The sequence below is a fragment of the Sorex fumeus genome, unplaced genomic scaffold (assembly GCF_029834395.1).
Source record: "Sorex fumeus unplaced genomic scaffold, SorFum_2.1 ptg000043l, whole genome shotgun sequence".
Taxonomy (NCBI): Eukaryota; Metazoa; Chordata; class Mammalia; order Eulipotyphla; family Soricidae; genus Sorex; species Sorex fumeus.
The window spans coordinates 4,653,474-4,678,872 of NW_026606100.1; the positions used below are offsets into that span (position 1 = coordinate 4,653,474).

The 25,399-nt window shown below is 51.4% G+C and overlaps 1 protein-coding gene across 1 annotated transcript in view; it reads left to right on the forward strand.

Annotated features, from left to right (window-relative positions):
- The first annotated feature begins 5,947 nt into the window (after nt 1-5,947).
- Nucleotides 5,948-25,399, forward strand: part of KLHL22 (kelch like family member 22) — a 41,179-nt gene continuing 21,727 nt past the window's right edge. The window contains exons 1-2 of the mRNA XM_056120699.1: nt 5,948-5,996; nt 13,005-13,270. Of these exons, the coding sequence (XP_055976674.1) occupies nt 13,044-13,270 (227 nt within the window). The 5' untranslated portion in view covers nt 5,948-5,996; nt 13,005-13,043. The remainder of the gene's footprint in view (nt 5,997-13,004; nt 13,271-25,399) is intronic.

Here is a 25,399-nt window from a genome sequence, read left to right on the forward strand (position 1 = left end):
GCTGCTAAAATCTCAAGGCTGGGAGGGATAGAGCTGTTACTGGCGCCCGCTCGAGTAAATCCATGAACGATGGGATGACAGTGATACAGTGATACTCCCAAGAGGGGTAACATTTTGCATCTCCACCCTTTGTGTGGAATCTGCTGTCTTAAAAGCTCTCTGAGACCTGGAGATAGCACAGTGAGTAGGACATTTGCCTTGCATGCAGCCGACCTGGGTTCGATTCCCAGCATCCCATATAGTCCCCTGAGCACCACCAGGAGTAATTTCTGACTGCAGAGCCAGAAGTATGATAATAACAGTGTGCATCGCCGGGTATGACCCAAAAAGCAAAAAAAGTAGAAAATTTAAAAATAAAAAAGAAAAGCTCTCTGAGCACTGAAGGTCGCATTGGTCATGTGGGTTGGTGCTGGGGACTGAACTTATGTCCTTGTGCTTTGTGTTCTACCACTGAGCCACATCCCCAGCCCTCACTGAAGTCATATGAATGATTTTCCATTGTTGACCCTCTAATCTGCATTTGGATATAAAGCACCAGGTCTATTCGACCTCTACCCTCTAGCCTCCCCAGATGTTTGGAGACAGAACTGAGAGTTCACCCTTTGTTCCTAGTTGATTGATACCCCCATGAAGTGACCTTCCCAGCCTTAGGTGCTTTCCAAGCTACTTCATTAGCAAAAATCCAGTGGTGGTGTAACGAGGTTTGTTATAAGTAGTAGGACACTCACTTGAAGTCACTTTCATTTTATTTTGGGGGCCACACCCAGCAGTACTCAGGGCTTATTTCTGGCACTGCACCCAGGATCACTCCTGGTGGGCTTGGGGGAATTCTATGAGATGCCTGGGGTCAAACCCGGTCAGCTGTCTGCAAGACAAGTGTCCTGCCTACTGTACTCCTCATGGCCTAAAGCTCTGGGGCATTTTCAGTAACTAAGCACAAGAGAACAAAAGAAGCTTTCATTACTGTAATCACTTAGGAAATTCCAAAGATTTGGGGGACCTGTAAACCACATATATTTGCGAAGACAAACATACATATATTGGGTTATCTGAAGATCAAATTTGTGTTTTTCTTTCCCTTCATTGTGGTTGTTGTTGCAGTGACCTGGGATCATCCAAACTGGCTGTGGTGGAGGCTGCTGGACTTCCACACTAGCTATGATGTTCTCTGAGGGTCACACTCTTTATTGACTGGGGGGAGGGGGGTCACACCCTGCAATGTTTAGGGCTTATTCTAAGCTCTGCACGAACAGTGCTCCAGGTGTACTGTATGTGATTCCAGGTGACAAACTCATGTTAGCGGCATGCAAGGAAGGCAGGTCCTTACTGTGTTATGGCTGGGATCTATCTGAATATTTGACTCTGAAACTAGGACTAGATAGCTGCCTGCTTGCTAGCTTCCTTCCTTCTCCCTTCCTTCTTTCCTTCCTTTCCTCCTTCTCTCTTTCCTCCTTTCCTTCTCTCTCTCCTTTCTTCCTTCCTTTCTTCCTTCTCTCTTTCTTTCCTTCTTTCCTTCCCTTCCCTTTCTTTCTTTCTTTCTTTCTTTCTTTCTTTCTTTCTCTCTCTCTCTCTCTCTCTCTTTCTTTCTTTCTTTCTTTCTTTCTTCCCTTCCTTCCCTTTCTTCCTCTCTCTCTCCTTCTTTCCTTGCCATATCCAGCAGTGCTCTCAAGACTTCCTCCTGCCTCCTGCCAGTGCTCAGGGGACCACATGGGGTGCCTGAGATTGAACCTGAGTCAGCTGCACACAAGGCAAACACCCTACCACTGTATTATCTCTCTGGCCCCTAGGGCTACACTCTTTAATTATAGTGCCTAGGCACCACATTCTGGTTGGAGTATTTGCCAGGACTCCCCTTGAAGCTCACACTTCACACATGCTCCTCATGAATTGCACTTTCTGGCTGTGGTGCACATGTGTATTTTATTTTATTTTATTTTTTTGCTTTTTGGGTCACACCTGGCGATGCACAGGGGTTACTCCTGGCCATTCACTCAGGAGTTACTCCTGGAGGTGCTCAGGGGACCATATGGGACCTTGGGAATCGAACCCGGGTTGGCCGCTTGCAAGGCAAATGCCCTACCCGCTGTGCTATCTCTCCAGCCCCAAAAGTTTTCTCAATTTTAGTTTGCAGAGGGTACCTGATGAAATTTCTTCACAGAAAGCATGTTTGCAACAGCTTACATTAGGTTGAGGTTTCAAAATTCACCTGTCATTGCTACCAGTACTTTGTGGGGAGGGCACCTCTGCAGTACTCAGTGGCCTTTGGGCCACCAGTGGCAATACTAACCTGGCAATACAGCGGTGCTCATGCCTGGTGGTGCTGAGGGTTACGAGGGCCACAGGGCTCCAGGGCCATTCAGTGCTAGGGGCTGAACTTGGGGCCTCGTGCATGCAAGCTATAGGCTTTACCCTCTGCACAATCTCTCCAGCCCAAAATGCCAGACCTTTAACCGACTCTGCTTCTTATGTCTCTACCATGATATTTGCCACTTATATTTACTTAGTATCTATTGAGTGCCAGCCCTATTAATGGGTGCTGGGGTACAGCCAAGAAGGACAGATGAAGTGTTGGATGATGTCCTAGGAAGCAAAAACCCATTGGATGGAGATACCAGATTGTCCTGCACACCAGCTTCTGAAGTTTCCTCCTGTCTTGCTACTTTCCTCTGAGGACTTTCAGAACCACTGACTTTATCTGGGGCATATTTTGAGATAGCTTCTCTCAGGGGAGGAGAATAGAGAGTGTCTCCCCCTGACCCCAACTTCTGGCCTCACCCCCGTCACTCATCCTTTGGGCACCCACTCCTACCCTGAGTGTGCTCTGTTCCATTGTCCTCATCTCAGAAATCAGGTTCAGCCCAGTCGTCCTCTTGGCCTTAATCGCCTCCATTACACATCGGTCACCAAGGCTGCATTGGACCCCCGAGGAAAGGCTCCTAAGAGCTCCACCTCCTCTTCCCTAAGTGTCACCCTCAGGGTCACCCTCACACCCTGGCCCACTGGGTCTTCACTCTCTTAGTCCTTTGGATTCCCTGTACTAGTGAGCTTCGTGCTGTGCTTTAGCTCTTCTGACCCCCAAACTTCCTCTGACTCTAGGCATCACCTCTTCTCAGTATTTGGAGGGAACACACTGGCAGTGGCTGGGGCGACTCCAGCTCGGTACTCGTTTTGACTCTCGGCTGTAGGCTCCTCACCTGACCAGGGGCCGAAGTCCAGCTCACTGCCCCCAAACCTGCTCTGGATCATGTGGAGCCCCTGCCCCCTACCCTCACTTGGGTTTCCCCGTTCCTCACTAACTCATTCATACTGGGGAATCTGGGTCCTTCACAGGTTTCCAACCAGCTCTGACTGCCCTTACTCCCTCCCCTCCTGAGGCCAAATCTATCTGCTGCAGCTTTGCTCAGCCCACTTCCACTCTCCAGTCTAGCCTCTGTCACCTGTGTGGGGTGTGGACTAGGCTGTATCCAGTCTCCAGTGCTGCGTGAATATTCTTTTGGTCGGAGGTGCAGAGGCAAGACACACGAGAGGAATGTAGAGAGCGTGGAGGGCCAAGGCGAAGAGCAACTGCCAGAGGCCTCCTTTTATTCTATTTTTTTTTTTAATCAGTTACATCCTAATGACTTCATCACAAAGAAAGACTCACTAATGAGAGTACAAACAGTTACAGGATGAACATTCGTCAAAAAAACATCAGGGTATACATTGTCTTGTCAAAGCTACGTTGTCATGATTAAAATGTCAGAGGAAGATGTGGAGCTGGACACCTAGGCTCTACAAATTACGTCCCCCACATTCTTGTGGTTGGTTACACATAGGGCAAAGAGAAGGCTCATACTGATACTTGAAGGTCAAACCAGATTAAGGATGTGTAAGAGAGGGGAAAACTGCTGCCTCGTACTGCCAAGATAATGTATGACCAGGCGGGCATATGAGAGCATGCTGTACTTCTCCAGATAATCGGACTCACGAGTTTAGCTTGCCCACTTAAAGTAAAAGTAGGGCCTCGGTTCTGCTTCCTGCTTCCAGGGCAGTGTTCAAAGGCTCGACCTAATGTCCTGGCTTAGTACCAACACTCCAGTGCACCTGGCAGGCTCAGAAACTCCTGGCAGCCTCTCAACTACTATCCTGGATCTCACCTCCATGCTTTAGCTGACACTGACCCCTTCGAGGAATGCTTTCCCCAATCCCCCAAGTTCTCATCTGTTACACATCTGGAAGAATCATCTCCAGAGTCTTCCAGGAAGACCATGCCCATTAAAACCTTTGCTCCCAGAGGCAGTGCCTATGCTCTAGCTCCTGTATGGAACCCTCAGACAGTTCTTTGGGCTCAGCTGGGACAGGGTATCTTTTTGTTTTTCTTCCTCTATTTTTCCTTTTTTTTCTTTTTTCTTTTTGGGTCACACCTGGCGATGCACAGGGGTTACTCCTGGCTCTGCACTCAGGAGTTACTCCTGGCGGTGCTCAGGGGACCATATGGGATGCTGGGAATTGAACCCGGGTTGGCCACGTGCAAGGCAAACGCCCTACCCGCTGTGCTATTGCACCAGCCCCTATTTTTTCTTTTTTTTCTTCCTTTCCCAGAAAGCTTGGACCTGACCCAGCTGTGCTCAGGAGTCACACATGACGGGAGTCAGGTAACCATATGTGATGCAGGTGATTAAATCTGGGTCAGTTGCATGCAAGACAGTTGCCTTCTCCCCTGTGCTATCTGTCTGGCCTCTCTTCTTTCTCTTTCTTTTTGGGCCAGATCTAGTGATGCTCACAGATCACTCCTGGTAGTGCTCATAGGTGGCGCTGGGAGATCCATCACGGATCTGCCACATCCAAAGGAAGCAACTTCTACGTTATCTCTCTGGCCCATCGTCTTTTTAAAAATTCTTAACATTTCGTCCTAGGCACCATGGTTTACAATACTGTTTGTGGGAGGATTACATGTGTTAACACAATCCCTCATCACACCCTCCACCAGAGTCCACTTCTGTCCCTTATTGTCTCAGCAGTCTTCCCCTCACTTTAACTCCCCTTCTGTGGTACCTTCCAGTTCATCACTCTGTTTTTCAACCAAGAGCCTCTAGAGCCACATCCTCTCCCCATCCTCTCAGACCTTGGGGCAGACCACATCCTCTCCCCTCTCTCAGACCTTGGGGCAGGATGGCCCCACCCCAGGTATCCGGGGGAGACTTGGCTGCTCTCGTGGCTGGATGCATTATCACAGATGAACCTCGGCGCTGGGGAGAAACTGGACGCCGAGAGCGGTCCTCCAGGACGGCTGGGACCAATCCTTCGAGCTGGAGATGAGATTGACTTCAGAATCTCAGTCGAAAATGGGCAAACACAGCGGTGCACGCGGGCTAAGCTCACCAACTCTCCCTATCCAGCAGAGGGCGGGCCATCCACTCGGGCGCAACGGGAGGTTGAGGGGGCACCGCAGGAGGTGAGGGAGCAGAGTGGAAACCCAGAGGGAGCGAGAAGCGAGTGAATGAATGAGTGCCGGAGGTCTTGGGAGAGTGATGCGCGAGAGGGAGAATAAGCGAGGGAGGGAAAGAATGAGAGGGGAGGGAGGAGGAAAGAATGCATGGAGGGAAGGAATCAGAGGGGAGATGAGGGAGAGGGAAGGAAGGAGGAAATGAATTTACAGGGTTTGACTCGCCAAAAAAACCCCAATCCTTCATTCATTCATTCATTCATTCGCTCAGCCCGTCGGTTCTCAGGAGCTGTGGCAGGTGCAGAGACGCACCCCTCAGCCGGGGGCCGAGGCCATTCTCTGCAGAGACCCGTGCCCGGGCTTCGCGACACACCTCCCGCGCCCCCGCCGGTCGCGTCCCCAGCCCGCAGCCGCCCCCGCCGCCCCCGAGCCGCCCCCCCCGCCCCCGCCGCCCGAGCTGCGCCGCGCCTGCGCAGTGCGCGCACGTGACCGGCCGTGCCCCGCCCCCGGCCGCGCGCCCCGCCCCGCCCCCGCCTCCCGCGAGTGTGGCCTCGGCTTGCAGCGGCGCCAGGTGAGCTGCCCGGCGCGGGCTGCGGCGGCGATCGCGGACCTGGGTGGCCGGAGTGGGCGATCGGGCGCCGGGCGCGCGGCGCGCGGGGGCGCGCGGGGGCGGTGGGCGGCCGGGCGGCGCGGGCCAGCGGCCGGAGGTGAGTCGCGGCCTGACGTGGCGGGGGCTCCGCGGAGCGACCCCCGCGGGGGCAGGCGGGGACGCAGCTGGGGCCGGGAGCCGGCGCTCGCCGCCGTCCGAACGGTCCGGGGGGCTGCGGCGGGGCGGTGGGCCTCGGCGCGCCTGCACTAGCCGTGTCGTTCGAAGCGGGTCCGAGCGCGGCCTTTCTCCGGCCGCGACCCTCGGGCGCTGCGCGGGCGGGACCTGCAACAGGCGGGTGGGTCGGGGCCGCGCTGTTAGTCCCGGCGTGACCTTGGACCTCCGGAGCCTCGGTTTCCTCGGCCCCGTGCCCTGCCGCCTCCCCGGGACTGCGATCCACGGAGCCCCGAGCCTCGGCAGCTCGCGCGGGGCCGGGAGAAGTCGCCGTGGAGGTGGCGCTGTCAGTGCAGAACCTGCCGGGGGTGGCCAGGAGACGGCCGTGGGTTCCGACTCTTTGCAGCGGGCGCGGGCAGGCCCGCGGAGCCGCCGCAGGCTGCAGCAGGCTCCTCCCCGGGAGGTGGGGGGGGGTCCCTCTTTCTAGACCCCTTGGGGCTGGGCCTGCACACCTGGTTTTGCGCGCGCCGCGACTCTGTTTTCTCGAGGCATCCAGAGTCCTTCCCAAATAGGCACCCCGACCAAGGCTCCCCTTCCTGAAAGAGAGACCCGTTGCCCCTCCGGAAATAAAAACCACACTGCTCCTTCCGAGATAAGGACCTATTGCCCCAACAGAAATAAAAACCCATTTATCCTCCAGAGATAAGAACCCACTGCCCCTCCAGAAGTAATGTCTCATTGTCCCTCCAGAGATAAAAACTCAGTGCTCCTCCAGAATTAAGAACCCATTGCACCTCCAGGAATAAGAACCCACTGCCCCTCCAGAAAAGAACCTATTTCCCTTCCACAGATTAGAACCCACTGCTCCTCCAGAAATAAGAATCCGTCACACCTCCAGAGATAAGGACCCAGTGCCCTTCCAGAGATAAGGACCCTTCCCCCCCCTCCAGAGATAAGAACTCATTTCCCCCTCCAGAGATTATTAGGACCTGGTGCCCATTTCCCGCTTCCCAAATTGGATCCATTTCCCACTTCCCAAATTGCCACTTGCCCTTTGTTGCGGACTTGGCTCTCTTCTCCCCAGGACTGGGATTCATTGAGGGCAGGCTCCGTTTTTGGACCACACAAAGAGGGCCAGCCTGTCTCAGGGGATGGTATTGAGCTGACAGTTTTTTAAAATGCTCTTGACTCCTTCATCTGTGAGATTATCAAAAATTTACTTGACAGTTCTTGGTTTGTACCTACCAGAGATATAAAAGTGGACTTCTTAGTTTCCCTCTAAAGCTTTATTTTGCTTTTGTGGGGGCTTATATTTTTTAGGGGGCTACACCTGGCTTGTGCTTAGGGCTTTCTCCTGGCTCTTCATTCAGGGATCATTCCTAGAGCTGCCTGGTGGAGCATAGGGGGTGCTGGGAATCGAACCTTAGTCAACTTCATGCAAAGCAAGCACCTTAATCCTTAGTGCTATCTGTCCCATCCCAGTTGGAGACAACCCAGAATCGAGGGTCTTGCCTGTGATTGCTACTGCAGGAGGAAATTAAGTGTAGGGCTTCAGGACACAGAGCAGCCTCTGGGAAGAGGATAGAAAGATGAGGAGCCACTGAGTGAGCTCCTGAGAACATTTCTTGGCTTCAGAAAAACAGGCATGAGAAAGGATTGACAAAGGATGTTCTGCATCCCACTTCATTTTTTTTTTTTTGCAATATGGTCAATTACAGAAATGTGGTTATACTGTGAAATGTGGTTTTCCATCTGTTAAGTCAGCAAAGAGTAAAAAGAAACACTGTTGATTAGCTACACGGTAATTCTTGTACTTTGCTGATGGACATATAAATTGGCTCAGTTTCTGTGGTTGCCAATCTGGCATTACACATTTAAATGGCAAATACATGTTAAAAATAAAATGACCTTTGGAGCCTGAGAGATACTATAGCGGGGTAGGGTGCTTGCCTTGCATGGGGCTACCCAGGTTTCATCCCCAGCATCTCATATGGTCCCCGGAGCGCCACCAGGAGTAACATCTGAGTTCAGAGTCAAGCATAATCTCTGAACATTACTGGGTGTGGCACAAAAAAACAAACAAAATTTAATTAAAAAAATTCTAAATGACCCATCAGTTCTGTATAAAAGAAATTTTCGTCAAAACTGATGCTTGTATGGTGTCTTTAAATAACTTTCAGTGTAAAAATAATAGGAGAAATCCAGATTCATCTCTGGAAAAAAAACTGATAAAATGAAAACATGGCTGGGGCTGAAGCAATAGTACAGCAGGTAGGGCGTTTGCCTTGCACACGGCGGTCGACCTGGGTTCAATTCCCAGCATCCCATATGGTACCCTGAGCACCACCAGGAGTAATTCCTGAGTGCATCGCCGGGTGTGATCTAAAAAGCAAAAAAAAAAAAAGGAAAGAAAACATGGCTCCCCCAAAGAACTGGACAGTGGGAGAGGTAGGAAGCGATCCTATGCAGATCATAAAGGGAAGAAAATGTTATAGATTTCTAGATTCCCTGTGAATCCCTGGATGCCACTTGGAAGGTTATAGGGGGAAAGTTGATGTGGTTTTCCCAGAGAGAGGCTCTGAATGTGGCATAGGTGGGAGGGAAATTGAAGTCTCATTATGTGCCTTTCCGTACCTTCTGAATTGTAATCGTGTGAATGTCTTATATTCAAAAATAAGTTGGAGACCTTAATTATTAGATGTTTCACATGAACAGAAAAGTGCAGAGACTAACGACTTCTCCCTGTCTTTATACATCATCTTCCTTCTCCTGGCTGTTTCCAGTCAATAGAACTGTAACTTAACTTGAGGGGCTGAGGATGCAATGCTGCTCGGGCCATTCTGACAGTGCATGGGAACCCCCAGGGCTATGCCCAGCTGTGTTCAGGAGCCTTTAGGCCTGCACCCTGTGATCTAGCAGGGTGTGTGAACCATGTGGTGCCAGGAATCAAACTAGAGTCTGTTCATTTAAGGGTGAACCTTAGGCTCTATGCTATGTTTCTAGAACTGCTCCCTGCCCCACTTCTTTTTTTTTTGTAGGGGGGTACACACTCATTAGTGCTCAGGACTTACTCCTGGCTCTGTGCTCAATGATCACTCCTGGCAGGCTCAGGGAACCACTGGGGTGCAGGGATCGAACCTCGAACCTGGGTCGACTGCATGCAGCCCCAACCCCTGCTTTATTTATTTATTTATTTATTGCTTTTTGGGTCATACCCGGCAATGCACAGGGTTACTCCTGGCTCATGTACTCAGGAATTATTCCTGGCGGTGCTCCAGGGACCATATGGGAAGCTGGGAATCAAACCCGGGTCCGCTGCACTCAAGGCAAATGCCCTACCTGCTGTGCTATTGCTCCAGCCCCTATTTAATTTTTTTTTAATAAATAAAACATAGTTAGGGGATGTGACTCAGAGCTTATGTCCCCCATATTTAAGATTTGACTTCCAGCATCAAAAACACAAAACATTCTTTTTTTTTCCCTCCTGGAGATTACCTTTGCCATGATTTCCTCGAGTGCCTTTACTATTCCATAATACTTCATGTATAAGAAGTATTGGAAATACTTAAAACCCTTTGTAAGAAAACATTGTGTATATGTTCTGCAGCATGCTATTCTTTCCTTGTGTGACTTGGAGATTTCTCCAGGTTGATGGCTGGAACTGTAGCTCTGCTTTGTTCAGTTAAATCATTTCCTAGAGTTGTATCCACTCAATATTGCACCAGGCCTCATTTCGATGGTGGACCTTTTGGACTTGGCCACTGCACGCTTTGTGACGTGTGGTCTTGAATATATTGCATTTCAGGCTGCGTTCCTTCAGAGCAGGCAGTTGGTTCATTTTCTTCTACACCCTCTGTGCTTGACTGGTGTCCTTTGTCTGCCATGGAGGCGCTCTTCCTGGTGAACTCGGTACCCTGTATTTGTAGCAGATGTGGCTGCTGTGATAACAGGTCGGGGACCCACCTGGTCTTGGTGCCCATTGGGCAGTCAGCCCTTGCATCCGCTCCCTAAGAAAATGTTGACTTCACAGGGTTCACAGTAAGAAGAAAACTGTGGCCTAGAGATAGGAGCTGAGTGCCCAGACATGTGTGGTCAGTGGTGTAATGGGACAAGGGGTGGGGATAAGAGACGTGGGTGAGATAAGTCCGAACTTCCTTGTGCGCGGGAGGTGGGATGGCTTCTGTGTTGGAACATGCCTGTCGTGTTCTTGGTGCAGTGATGCAGAGAGGTGATAGAGTTAGACCTTAGCCGTGCAGGGGATGTTGGAGACAGAAAGGACTCAGGTGGGAGTCGGAATTGTTCAGAGGATGCCAGGTGCCTGTCAAAGGTCACTAGTCAAGGGACAAGATGGTTTTGTGCAAGATCAGAGGGCACCCTAAGCAGCAGGTGGTAGGAATCAGCACTCGAAAAGCTGTGTGTGGGGCCTGAGCCATAGTATAGTGGGTAGGGGCATTTGCCTTGCACAGAGCTAACTCACGTTGATCCCTGGCGTCCTGTATGGTCCCCCTGAGAACCACCTGGAGTAACCCCTAAGCATTGCCAGGTGTGGCCAAAAACAAAAACAAAAAAAGAAGCTGTGGAGAGGAGTTGGGATTGGGGGGTCGGGGTACCCCGTGCATCCTGGGCAGGGAAGTCAGGGAGGATGCGACAGAAGACTGGAAATTGGTTGCAGCATCCTGGCTGCAGTCTGACCCAGAGTAGTGACTGTGGATGAATAAGGGGATGACCGGCTGAGAGAAGAAATTAGAACAGAGCATCTGATAAGAAACTTGGGTTAGAGAGGAAAGAGGTCGTTCAGGCCACGAGGCCTCAAATGTGGAACTCGTGGCAATGCCAGTAGCAAAACAACATGGGTTGGTGAGTGGGGCTGAGGGCGCTGCTGGCTGGATTTGGTGTTGAGCTGAAAATGCTCCTGAAAAAGAGGGGTGAGGGGGTAGAGCGATAGTACAGTGAGTAGGGTGTTTGCCTTGCATCCGACCCAAGTTCGACCCCCTACATCCCATATGCTTCTCCCGAGTACCGACAGGAATAATATCTGAGCATAGAACCAAGAGTAAGTCCTGAGCTGCTGGCTGTGCCCCCCCCCCCCAAAAAAAAGAAGGGTGGACTGGGGCAGATGCGCTGACTGAATGGAAAGGCTAAGAATAGGGAGAGCTGACCTAGGCAGGGTTTTCTGGTGGGGAGGGCACCCAGGTGGTCTCTGGTCTCTGGGCCTTGGTGAGAAAGCACAAGTTCGTAGAGGGTGAAAAGGATAGGGTGGGTGGACACAGGTCCCAAGTCCAAGAGACAGACTAAGAATTCAGCATGTTGGATGTTGGATGGGATGCTGGCGGGGGTGGGGGGGCAGAACTCTGGAGAGGAGGAGGAGGAGGAGGAAGACATTGGCCCGGAGCCCCAGCAATGCAGAGGGAAGCCTCTGCTTTTTTTGGCAAGTCTTAAACATTTTTCATATTTTCTTTTCAAAGTAAGTAAGGAATTGGAGAAGAAACAAATCTGAGTGGGGGGAGGGGTCGTGGGGGAATTTGAGGTGGGGAAGGCAGATGGCTACTAGACTCCCATGAGCTGGCCGACCGGGTCAGCCTCCGCCCCCTGACCCAAAGCATCCTGCGGTTTGTGGTTGCTTGTGGTTAGTTCCAAATGCATGAGTAAACTGTGTGGTAGATTTGTTTTACTGATTGGATTTCTCACACTCCTCTTTAAGTCAATTTATGCTTTTTAAGTGTACTGAGTCAATTATCGGGAGGTGATCTTGAATTGAAAGCATTCTACAAAGAGATAGAGAAACATTACAGGGGGTAGGGTGTTTGTCCACCTGGCGCCACACACCTGCCGGGAGTTATCCCTGAGCATAGAGGCAGGAGTAAGCCTTGAGTGCAGCTGGGTGTGGCCCCAAAACAAACCAAGCAAAAAGAACACTTGACAGTGGCTGGCCGACAGATAGTAGAGTTTGTCTTGCATGTGTCTGTGGTGACCACGACCCTGGTTTGAATCCGCTACCACATCAGGTCCCCTGAGTACCTTCAGGGGTCTCTCCTGGGCATAGAGCCAGTGTGGCCCAAATGCCACCCTCTCAAAAAGAGTCCTTCGTACTACCTCCAATACTGCCAGTGGTCACCTCTGAGCCAGCAATAGCCCCTGAGCACTGCTGGATATAGCCCAGACCACCCCACCACCCCAAATGAAGTGAAACACCATGCAGAAAAGAAGGAAAGCCCACCAAAACACGCCAAAGAGAAGGTGCAGCAGCAGGTCCTGTTGAAGTTACTGTGTCTGACTCGGATACCCAGCAGGCCCTGGACACCCGCGTCCCAGTTACCGTGTAGCTCTCCCCTGGGTCTCCTGACTGCTCCCTGCCCAGGCCTTGTGACTCTGGTGCCTAGTTTTGTTCTTTCTCAGCAAGAGGGAGGCAGAGTCCTGGAGAACCTGGTCTGTGCTGGTGCTCTGTGTTTACCGGTGACCAATGTCAGATTTCCCCACTGGGATTCCTGCTTTGATTCCCCTCGCTTATGCCCACGGAACCCGAGAAGCCTCCCGGTGAGGCCACAGAGGAGTCGGGGCGCCAAGCCAGGGTGTGGAAGATCCTGTCTTCCAGATGACAGCGGGGATGGAGGGACGTGAAGAATCTCGGCAATGATGAAGGCCGAGTCTGGATGAGCAGCGGGGGGATGGGGAACGTGGGTGTGAGGCAGCAGGGACTCCAGGGGCCTGGAAGGAGGAGCCAGAGCCAGGAGCCGCCGGGCCTCGGGGAGCAGGGCGATCCCTGGGGCCCCGGGCTGGACATCCGTCCCTGCCTCGCTCACGTCCCCTCTGTCTTGCCAGCTGACGCCCGCGGTGGTGCGGTCCAGTGTGGTGGCGAGGATGGCGGAGGAGCAGGAGTTCACGCAGCTGTGCAAGTTGCCCGCGCAGCCCTCGCACACGCACTGCGTCAACAACACCTACCGAAGCGCCCAGCACTCGCAGGCGCTGCTCCGCGGGCTCCTGGCGCTGCGAGACAGCGGCATCCTCTTTGACGTGGTCCTGGTGGTGGAGGGCAGACACATCGAGGCCCACCGCATCCTGCTGGCTGCGTCCTGCGATTATTTCAGGTGAGCTGACCGCCCCCTGCTCCCCTGAGCCAGTCGCGCAGCCGAGATGCCAGCTCTGCCGGTCTGCGTGCTGGCACTGGCCGCCGGATGGAGGGGCTGGCAGAAGCCCCCAGGTTGCTTCCCCAGAGCTTCTCTCATTGTCTCTGTCAACACCACGGGGAGGTCCTGGGGTTTTTGTGTTCTGCCCTGAGAGGTTTTTGTGTCTCTAGGGCATGTTCTGTGTTCTTATTTTTCAGTTTGGGTTCTTTGGCTTTTGGGCCACACCTGGTGGTGCTCAGGGATTACTGCACCTGGCTCATTGCTCAGGGTCACTCCCGCTGGTGCTTGGGACCGTGTCGTGTGGCAGATGGGGCCTCCTGCACGCAGAGCGGGCACTCGGCAAGCGCCCTTGTCTCTCCAGACCCCTATCTCTTGCCTTTAAAGATGATTTTACTTGTGATGGTTTTACTTGTAATATTGCACTTTCGAAAAATGAACTTTCTGCCCCAAGTTGTCTTGGTGTCAAGTAAGTTTTCTTCCTACATTACTCTGGCTTCCACTGAGCGTTTCAGTAAGGAAAGCTTCAGATCTGTGAAAAAGTTGAGCTCAGTAATGCAACCTGTATACAACTTGTTAACGTTTTGTCATGTTTGCTTTCTCTCTACTTATGCAAGTTTTTTTAAGTGCTTTTTTTTTTAATTATGATGCTTTGCAACTTATCTTTCAATGGCACCTGCCTCCACGCCCTCCCCGCCCCCACAGTGTTCTGATGCTGCCTGGAAGTGCCCATGTGCCCTGGGCCAGTGTCAGGACCTCTAGTTGCCTGTGGGCACTGAAGGCAGTCACTTGATAACATGAGCACATTGACAGAGGCTTCAGGAAGTGACAGGTCACCCTTCTGGCCCTTTCCCTGGCTGACACTCGTGTGGCTCCTCCCTGGGTTCTTGCAGCTTATGACACTGTACATTTTGTGCCCCCTTGTCTGCCCCTGGGTGTCTCATGGCTGTCTGTGTCACCCCATCCCTCCTCATGACACACTGGGTAGAATTGGCATCCTACCCTCATTTTGCACAGGTAAGGCTCAGGGCAGGTGAGCAGGAGGTCACAGGAGGGAAACTGGGAACATTGGTGGTGGGAAATGTGCACTGGTGAAGGGATGGGTATTGGAACATTATACAACTGAAACCAGATCATGAACAACTTTGTAACTGTATCTCCCAGTAATTTAAAAGAAACCCAACTCTGATTCTCTTCGATCACTTTTGTCTTCAAATCTCAGTTGTAGTTTGTATATCATGATTTTTCAGAATGATCAAGTAAAAAATATTATTTGGGGGATTTGGGCACCACCCAGTGGTGCTCAGGGCCTCCTTGGGGGACCATGTGCAATGCCAAGGATCACTGCATGGCTACCTCCAAGGGTTTGCTCTAGCCCTCATGTGTAGTTAGAAAAAATGGTGGGTGGGGGGACTGTAGAGCCTGGTGTTTGGGGGACTAACAAAGTGCTCAGGATTGAACTCCGGCCTCTTGCATATCAAGCATGCACTGCAGGATCAAAGGGATAGTACAGAGATAAACCCCAGTTTGAGCATTGCCACTACATATGGTTCCCCAAGATTCGCCAGGAAGTGGTCTCTGAGCACAGAGCCAGGAATAAACCTTGAGCATAGCCTGGATAGAAAAAAAAGAAGAAATAAAGCATGCATTCCAGCCCTTTGAACCATCTCCCCAGACTGCAAAATTATGTATCTATTTGGACCTCCCAAGCAGTGTCCGATGATGCTTATGGCCGTTCCTGGCAGTTCTTTGGTTTGGGTGTTTTTGTTTTGGAGCCACACCCGGCAGTGCTGAGGGGTTATTCCTGGCTCCACACTCAGGAATCACCCCGGTAGTGCTCAGGGGACCATATGGGATGACAGGAATCAAACCCTGGTCGGTCGGGTCGGCTGTATGCGAGACAAACTCCCTACCCGCTATACTACTACTCTGGCCCCACTCCTGGAAACTCTTGGCCAACCTGGCCAGTGATTCAGTGCTTGGACCTGAGGATACGGCCCTGGGGACCACTCGGGCCTCTCTGGTGGTGCTCAAGAGCCTCTTGGACTGCACTTGGTGATGTAGGAAGCCACGTGATGCCGGGGAATTGAGCCTGGATATGCACCCTAACTTCTCGTACTGTCTTCCAGGCCCTGTGCAAGATATTTCTTCTCCCCCCCCCACCCCCCGGCCCTTTATTTTACTTTTTGTAGTCACCATGAAATTACAAACTTACTCGTGATTGGGTCTCAGGCATATGTTGTTTAACACCAGCTCCCACTCCTTCCACCAGTTTCCCCCGTCCCCACATTTGCCTCCCATTCACCAGAGACCCTGTGCAAAATATCTCTTTATGGGGACCTGAGAGATAGTACAGCAGGTAACACGCTTGCAGGGCAAGTAAACCTGATCCAGGTTTGATCTTGGCACCTCATATGCCACTTCCCCTACCTACCCCCTGAGCCCTGCCAGAAAGAAATCCTGAGCACATTGAATATGACACAAAAACATAAGTGTCTTAATGCTTGGAGAGTCTCCAGTTCACCGGAGGGAGTGTATGAAGACAGAGTCCCCGTGACTCCTGGGGCAGATGTGGTCCTCCAGTTCACAGGTTCAGCTCTTGGCTTTCTCAAGCCTTGAAGTACAGTGGACACTTGAGCACATTTGAGCACGTCGGACACTTGGTGGAGCAGGTATGCTGAGAGCCTCTGAAGGGAGGACTCAGCTGGGAAGACCCAACCCTAGGGCCCACCTGGCCGGTGTTGGAGGGGTCCTCAGGCGTGGGACCTGCTGGATCCTCCATGGAGCCTTCCTGCAGGCTGGAGCTTTTGTCCCCAGACAGGCTGTCCCAACTGTCATTCCTTTGTTGCTCTTCCCCAAAGACAGTGACAGATGCCACTTTGTAGCGCTTAGGCACTGGGGGCCTAGCACAGGCTGTGCACACGTGGTCCCTTGGACACCACCGGGAGCAACCCTGAGCACCCAGACAGGTGTTGTGTGTCCTAAAAATGGAAGGAAAAAAAACCCCAAAACCCAACAACTAGCAAATGAAGAAAACTAAAGCTACTTTCTGTGTGGTCCTCTATTTCCCACGGGAGCAGCTCCATGATCTCTCCATAGCTGTTCTAAGGCAACCCCTGGTGGGAGGCACCTACCTTAAGAATGGGGAGTATTAGGCTCAGGTAGGGGTATGTGTGTGTGTTGTGTGTGTGTGTCCCAGCAGCCACAGTGGCACAGGACAGGGGAGGGCCGATGGTGCTGCTTCACTTCTTCGTGTCCGGTGAGCAGTTTGCACACCTGGGTGGATGCCTGGGAGCCAGAGGGCAGGAGGCTGTGTGAGATGACCTGCCTTGAGGGCCCACAGGGATCAATCCTGGGGATGAGTGAAGCGAGAAAGGAGCTTTCTTCCCTCTGGGAAGATCTAAAAAAACAGAGCCTGCTTGAGGTGTGAGGTTCTTTTTTTGTTTTGGAGCTACACCTGGTAGTGTTTAGGGATCACTTCTGGTGGACTTAGGGAACCCTATGGGATGCTGGGGCTTAAACCCGGGCCGCCACAGGCTAAAATGCCCTACCTGCTGTATTATAGCTCTCTGGTCCTGAGATGTGAAGTTCTGTCTTTTTTTTTTTTTTTTTTTTTTTGCTTTTTGGGAGCGCAGGGGTTACTCCTGGCTCTGCACTCAGGAATTACTCCTGGTGGTGCTGGGGGGACCGTATGGGATTCCAGGGATTGAATCCGTATTGGCCATGTGCAAGGCAAATGCCCTAACCACTGTACTATTGCTCCAGTTCAAGATGTGAAGTTCTAAGCCAGCTGGCTGTTCCCTATCACACTTGAGCGCCTCCAGATGTGATACAAGGTTGAAAATCACCGTCCCCTCACAACCTCCCCACCCCATCCCCGCGATCTCACATGCTTCCCGCACCTGCCACCCTCCAGGCCTCTCTTTCCCATCCTTGCACACCAGGGGAGCTCTGCACGCAGACGAGCTGTGTCCCCTCCTGCCCTGGGGTGCTCTTGCCACTATGGTTTACTCTTCCCTCAGCAATGCGGTGCTTCTGCCTTTCTTGCTCAAGGAACACTCTTTGACTTCCAACCTAGGGGCCTGCTCCTCCCAGGAACCTTTCCTGTCTGTTTCCTGTCTGTTCCCCGCTGTTTCTCAGACTCTGGCAGTCAGGGCTGCTGGCCTCTTGGGCACAGAGCTGGGAGCCCCCGGGCCTCCTCTGCTCTGATCCTGCCACCCGTGGTTGAGGACTTAGAGAAGGTCATACTGAATCTCAGGTCTTCCTGCTTGGTTGGTTTTGTTTGTTTGCTTTGGGACCATTTCTGGCAGTGTTTGAGGGCTTGTTCCCAGTGGTACCCAGGGATCAAACTCAGGCTTCCCACGGGCACAGTACATGCCCCAGCCCTTTGTGCCATTTCCCCCGCCCTGCTTTGGTGGTTGTTAGCTACAGCCCACTGTGTGTCTCCTTTGGTACCTTGTGCTCCTCTACTCTGCCCTGTACAAAACTCCTGGGCTGGTTCCTGCTCTCCTCCCTGCATTGTGTATGCAGGGATCTAGGGACTCCCTCCATGCCCTCCTCCCTGGGTGTGAGCGCCTGTGGGCCAGAGCAGAGCTGGCTGTTGCTGTCTCTCCAGCCCAGGGCATTGTGCAAATCCCAATGCCAGTTAAACTTCCAGGGCAGGGCAAAAGGAGGTTCTCAAGGGCCGGAGTGATAGTACAGCGGGTAGGGCATTTGCCTTGCATGAGGCTTGTGTAAACTCAAAAAGGACAGCAGCAGGTCTATCTCTCCCGCCACCTGAGTTCGGTAGTGTCACGCCGGTTCCCCCACCCCGGGGAGGTCGATGGTGCTGGGCAAGTGAAGGAAGGAAACGAGGGCCAGGCTGGTTGGTCTTAGTTGCAGTTTATTCCAATCCTCTCTCCATCCACTCCTCTCTCTCTCCTCTGCCTCCCCTTGCCCATTCTTACAGTCTCATTATATCCCCCAGCATGAGGGGTTGGGGTAACAATTACACATAGGTGTGGTCACAGTCAACAGGGAAAGCCTCTTCTTTGACAAATAATCTCTCAGCAGGAAGACCCACCCAAGAGTGGAATCCCATGGGTGTGTTTCTCCTCTCCTTGTCCAGCAAACATTCAAGAGACATAAGGAGAGGAGAAAGACAGTATTAACTTACAATTCAATTTCAGTGTCCTAGAAGGATCTGACCTTATAATAATTAACAGATTCTGATTAGGGGAAAAGCTGATTAACTGGTTGGGGAGGAGAAGAGTTTACAGATAAACACAACGGAATGAAGGTGCCTCAGGAGCACTGTAATAAACCAGATTTCCTCGTGGCAAGGGGGAAGGGGCAAAGCAATGTTATCCTATAAGGCTGATCCGGGTTTGCTGATCCCAGCATACCATATTGTCCCCTGAGCACTGCCAGGAGTTTCCTGAGTGCAGAGATAGGAGTAATCCCTAAGCATTGCCGGGTGTGACCCAAAAAGCAAAAAAAGAGAGAGAGAGAGAGAGAGAGAGAGAGTTCTCCAAGTTTACGTAACATTGGCATCAAAATTGGGTAGACAAGGATCAGGGAGGTTGCTCAGTGGTAGAGAGCACTTGCCTTGCATGTGGGAGGCTGTGGGTCTGACACCCAGCACCACATGGTCCCCTGAGCACTACTGAAAGTGACTGGGTATGGCCCAAACCCTTCATCCCCTCGGAAGAAATTGGTTAGGCACCGACATGCAGAAGAGAACTCCAGCTTGTTTATTCGTGACAGTGTGATTATCTCAGTGATACTTGGCACCCAGAGCTCCACTGGGCCCCGTAGAACTTGCAAAGTTGTAGACCCTAGCGTGAACAAAAAATAATTTGTACCTGAACAAAAAATTAGTTCCATTTTAGGGAATCTTTCTTACAATGCAAGACCTCTGTCAGTCAAGGGCAAACTAGCCTCTGCAAGCACAGTAAGCCGGCCTATGAGAGCATTCAGTATCCATTCCCACAGCTAAAGTACCTTTCCTGTACACACACACACACACACACACACACACACACACACACACACACCACGAAAGAACAAAAGCTTTGAAATTGAAAGTCTTTCCCCCCCCCCCCCCCCCCCACTTTGTTGCTAAAACATCCTTGGGTAGGACTTTGGTTTTCAACCATGGCAAGTTGGCTAGTCTTCTTTGGAACTGGTGCAGGCCCACAGGTAGTGCAAGGGCAGCCACTGTCCCAGAGGTTCCAGAGGTTTCTTGGAGCTGTTTTTGTTCATGGATAGATGCTTAATCCTTGATCTTTGTTGGCGAGGTGGGGCTGGGGGAGTGGCCAGGAAGCTGGGTATGTTTTGTTTATTTTTTATAAATTTGGCTGAATGGATGAAACCACCAAACCCACCCTGAATTACCAGAGCCAGTCTATGTTATCAGCCTTGAGTGTGTATCTCCATACACTTTGCTTTGGAAATATTGAGGGGTTTGGATATGAAGTACCGAGCAAGACCCCATGGCGTATGACCTCAGATGGGCACGGACCCAGTGTTATTCTAATTGAAATCTGAATTCTGCTTCAAGGAATGGGGGAATACTGGGGGTTCCTACACACGCCGACACAGGAAATATTTCCCTACCTTACATCAGAGGCACAACTACCTTGTACCATGGGACATCCTGACTACCTTTATTGTCTCTGTACCAGAGAATGTTTTATGGTACTCTTTGGTGGGTCCCCTGCTGCTGAAGTACCGGTGAATAGTTTGTGTTTAAAAATTGTGATTTAAAAACATGGGGTTGGAGACATGAGATAGTACAGTGCTTAGGTGCTTGCTTTGCCCACAACCAACCCAGGTTCAATCCCCACCACTCCATATGATCCCACTAGCCTGCCAGAGTGATTCCTGAGTGCAGGGCCAAGAGTAAGCCAGGAGCACAGCTGGTGTGATCCAGGAATCAAAAAGTAAATAAAATAAAAATAATACAGCAGGGGGATGGAGAATAGGAGAGCAGGTACATCACTTACCTTGCCTGTGGTTGACCCCAGTTTGATCACGAGAACTGCATGTGGTCTCCTTAACATCACAAGGGGTGATCCCCAAGCACAACCTGGTGTGGCCTCCAAACCAAAATACACGAAAGAATTAGCAAGGACTTGAGAGATAGTACAGGGGTTAAGGCACTTGCCTTGCACATGGCCAATCCCTGTTCAAAGTCCTCGCACCATATAAATTCCCTGAACACTGCAAGGGGTCCTTCCTGAGCAGAGACCCAGGAATAGCCCCCGAGCATTACCAGTGCGCACCCCCAAAAAACAAAATCAAAAAGAAACAAAGCAAAAACAAATTTTACCCTTTGAACTATTTCTGTGTTAAACTGTTAAATATAGTCACACGTCCAGTCTCTGGCAGCTTTTCCTCTTGCAAAACTGCAACTATGAACCCATTAGGCAGCTGCAGTTCCTGCTCCGCCAACCTTGGAAACCTCCCTTTCTGCTTTCTGCTTCTGAATGTTACTGCCCCAAGAACCTCTTGCTTCTTGTGTAATCATAGATCTGTCCTTTTGTCACTGACTTCTTTCTCTTAATATATTCTCCAGTTTCACCCGTGTCATAGCATATGTTAGAATTTCCTTTTTGGAGGGCCACACCTGGTAGTGCTTAGGGGTTACTTCTGACTCTGCACTCAGGGATCACTCCTGGTGGTGCTCAGGGGACCGTATGGGATGTTGGGGATTGAACCCGGGTCAGCTGTATGCAAGGCAAGTGCCTTACTTGCTGTACTATCATTCTAGCCCCAGAATTTACTTTTGCAGGTAGAACAGTTGTTCACGTGTGAATCCACTTATTTATGGTTGGGCACTTGGGTTGTTTCTGTCTCCTGGCTTTTATGAATGTGTTTTTATATATTTTTCTTTTTTAGCCTTTCCCTCCATTTGTAATCTGTTTTTTGGGCCACATCAGTCATTGCTTAGGGCATACTCCTGGCTCTGTGCCTAAGGATCGATCCTGGTGGTGCTTGGGGAACTGGGGATCTAACCGGGGTCATCCATACACGTGGCATTGCCAAGAAGTCAGAACTTGGTACAAACTGAGACGCACCAGGAGGAGAGGCGGCAGCGGTGGTGGGTGAAGTGCCTGGAAGGTTGTGTTAACGCTGACTGCGACCTGCATTTACCGCACGCAGCAGCAGGGCCTGGAAAGCGGCGCCAGGCTGGCATGAGGCGTCTCTGCGTGGGGAGAACGCCACCAAGACCCAAGCCATGAAGGTGGCTGTGCAGTTGAGCTCTGACGGGCTCCACGACACACATTGGCTCAAGTACCAGATGTCTTTCCACTCGAGTCCTGAGCCCATTCCTAGGTGCTGCATCCCCAGTTCCTCTGGATTCTCTGCCCTGCACAGAGAAGGGCCTTGACCCCAAGGAATGGGCAGTTTCCCGGCCAGTCCCAGTGTGTCGAGGGGAGTGCTCAGAAATGGGTGGAGATTGCTGCCAGCAGGAGGGAGTTTCTCATCACCTAAAACAATCATTCTGTATGTACACCCCTGGGGTTTTTATCATTACTGATATTGTCCGGTTCGTTAAAAGTTTCAGAGAAAGAGAAAATGTGAGGGGCTGGAGCCATAGCACAGCGGGTAGGGCATTTGCCTTGCACGCGGCCAACCCGGATTCGATTCCCAGCATCCCATATGGTCTCCTGAGCACCTCCAGGAGTAATTACTGAGTGCAGAGTCAGGAGTAACCCCTGAGCAACACCGGGTTAGACCCAAAAAGAAAAAAAATAAGTGAATCCCAGTGCCAAGGAGATGACTCAGAGCACATGCTATGTGCCAGGGAGCCCTAGACTTCATCCCTGGCACCATGTAGAGTGTCTCCAAACACTTTCTGGAGTGACTCCTGACCATCACAGAGTGTCCCTAACCCGCCCCCCCAAGAAAGAAAAAAACAGGTGAATCGTACAGAAAAGTTAAAAAATGGAAACAAAGACTGGAGCAAGAGCACAGTGGGGAAGGCATTTGCCTTGCATACAGCCGCCCCAGGTTCAATCCCCAGCGTATGATCCCCGAGCTCTGCCAAGAGGGATCTCTGAGCACAGCCGATATGGTCCAAAAAACAAAAGAATTAAAAAATGAGCAATGAGCACTGTGCCTTTCACCTAGATTCATTAGCTAGCATTTGCCTTTTTCTCTTCAGAGAAGTTGAAGATATGACAGATTACAATGCTTTGCTCTTTTTGTTTTTTTTTTGGCTTTTTGGGTCACACCCAGCAATGCACAGGGGTTACTCCTGGCTCTGCACTCAGGAATTATTCCCGACAATGCTCGGGGGACCATATGGGATGCTGGGAATCGAACCCGGGTTGGCTGCGTGCAAGGCAAACGCCCTACCCGCTGTGCTATCGCTCCAGCCCCACCTCTAAGCATCTTTAATACAACTACAAAGCTAAGATAGTTTATGCTCATTCTATAATTTTATCCTCTAGTGAGTGCATATTCAAATTTCCTAATTGTCACTGATTGTCCCCCAAATGTCTCGTACCTCCCCTCTCCATATGGGATCCAAACACTTTCCCAGATCCTTTTGGGAGGACGCAGGGGCCTTAGACCACAGGCAGTGATGCTCAGTGTCTACTCCCTGCGTTGTGCTTGTGAGGGGTGGGGGGCTCCCAGTGGTGCTCGGGGAACCATGCAGTGCTAGGAGGTTTTGGTCATGCAGAACACAGGCTAGGAGTGTGTCAGGACCACTGGGCCTGGGAAAGCGTGCTGGGGCCGCCTGTGGGGCAAACCTCTGAGACTCATCCTAGGATCCGTGCACTAGGCCTGCCAGAGACCCAGAAGCTGATGTGCAGAGTCAAGCCTTGCCATCCGTAGAGAGGCGGGAGCGCCCCCTACCCCTCGCTGCTCTGATGGTTTAATGGATTCCCAGTAAAAATTCCAGGAAGGTTTCTTGTAGGGGATTGCCCAAAATGGTTTGAAAATCCAAAATTCACAAAGCAAAGCCACAGTTTTGAGAACAGAGGTAATGGAAGGCGCCTGCCCTACCCACTACTGATGTGTCCTGCAGAGCCGCCGGATTGAACCTGCCACTGAAGCCTGGATGAGGGGTGTGGGGTGGGGGCGGAGCAGAGCAGGGTCCCCAGAAGAGCTGGGGGGCTTTTGGGAACACATACCCCTGTCAGGATCTTTATCCTGCAGGCCTGTCACAGGTGGGCAATAAGAAATGCCAGGTGGATCTGATTCATGTTTTCCAACATGAAAGGAAAACACACAAACAAAAACCAGAAACTAGGAGGAAGCAATTTTGAATATAATCTCAGATGGAGAGTCTTTCCAAGTATGACATAGCTCACACACACACAATAGGAGGAAAGAAGGAAGGGACTGGAGCAATAGTACAGCAGGTAGGGCCTTGCAAACCTTGCATGTGACTGATCCAGGTTCAATTCCTGGCATCCCATATGGTCCCCTAACCCAACCAGGAGTAATTCCTGAGTGCAGAGCCAGGAGTAGCCCCTGAGCATAGCCAGGTGTGGCTCAAAAGGAAAAAAGAAAGCAAGTTTACCTTCAGGGGAAAAAAGTCCTGCCTAGAGGAAAAAGCATAAAATCAGAAGATTTGAAGTGAATTTTTAAAAAAAAATAAATAACTCATCTCCCATGGATACATTTATTTGATTTGACAAGATCAAGAGTCTCCTAGGGAATGAGAAATAATCCTGATCAATCAGAAAGGAGGGTAGAGACAGCTCCTACAGGTCCTGTTGGCTGTGAGGGTTTTCCTCTCCAGAGCTGGTGAGGGAATAATCCTGTTACTCCTTCCGTTTCACTGTGAGCAGTTATGTGAGGAGAGGTGGGAACAATACTGTCAAAGCATCAATGTGGGTAAACCCAGTTGCTTTCACAGCAGTGAATAGCACACGCATAGCCATGTGTCATGGGTGTAGGGCTCCCAGTTGGATGAAACACTGGCAGAGGAGTGACACCCAATCTGTGCCCCCCAGAAGCAGGGCGAGCCTTGAAGACCACCCTTACAGTAACAGGATGATTCCAGTCAGGAAGCCTTTCTGAGGTGTAAGTCAAAGCATGAGGAGAAAAAAAAAAAAGAGGTGTGCGGATATGCCAAACACTCGATATGCCAAACACAGTAACAACAAGTCTCATGATGGAGATGTTACTGGGCCTGCTCGAGCAAATCGATGAACAACGGGAAGACCGTAACCGTGTGGAGTACTGTTGGGCAGAGAAGCTGATGGCCAGGGACAGAAGGGAGAGAGACACTGTCATAGCAGCCTTTCGTATATTTCAAGTCTTGCACCATTTGTACTATTACCTCGTTGAAAATATTAAAATACGGGACTGCAGAGATAGTACAGTGGGGAAATCCCTTGTCTTGCACATGGCTGATCCACGTTTGATCCCGGCACCCCCAAAACCCCACCTTACACCCCAAAACCTCCATCAGGAGTATTCCTTGAGCATGGAGCCAGGAGTAAACCCTGTGCACAGCCAGGTGTGGCCCAGAAACGGAAAAGAAAAAAAAAATAGCCATAGTGTCATTTTCATGCTGTGGGGGTTGGGCTCCTGTCTCTGCCTGACTGCCATCCCCTTCCTGTGAGCGCCCTGAGCAACTCTGAGCCACCAAAGGACTCTTGCTGCCTCTTCCACTTCCTCCCTCGTCCTGAGCTGCACCACTGCCCAGCCCCCAGCACACCAAGGTTTAGCAGCAATTGTGCGCACCTGCTTGTGTGCTTCCTCCTGGCCCTGGGGGTTTCAGCTGCACTTGAGACACACCCACCCCTGGGGGGCCAGGCTTTCAGCCCCTCCTCTCTGACCAATAGACACCCCAGTCTGCGAAAAGCTCACAACTCCTGGGAAATTCCCTGACTGCATCTCCTACTGGGCTTCAGTGCAGACTTCCCTTACCCTGGGGCTCGAAGGACCTGGCCCCAGCTCTCCCCCTCATTTCCTCCTCTCCCTGCTACCTTGCTGTTGGGGCAGGTGGGGGGAGGGAGGGGCTGAGCTCACCCAGGCCCCAGGACCTGGTCGGTGCAGGCCCGGTCTCAGTTCCTGGAGCTGGAGCCTCATGGCTCTCTCACGGGACAGGCCAGCATCAGGTGCCCGGTTTCTCCGACCGAGCGC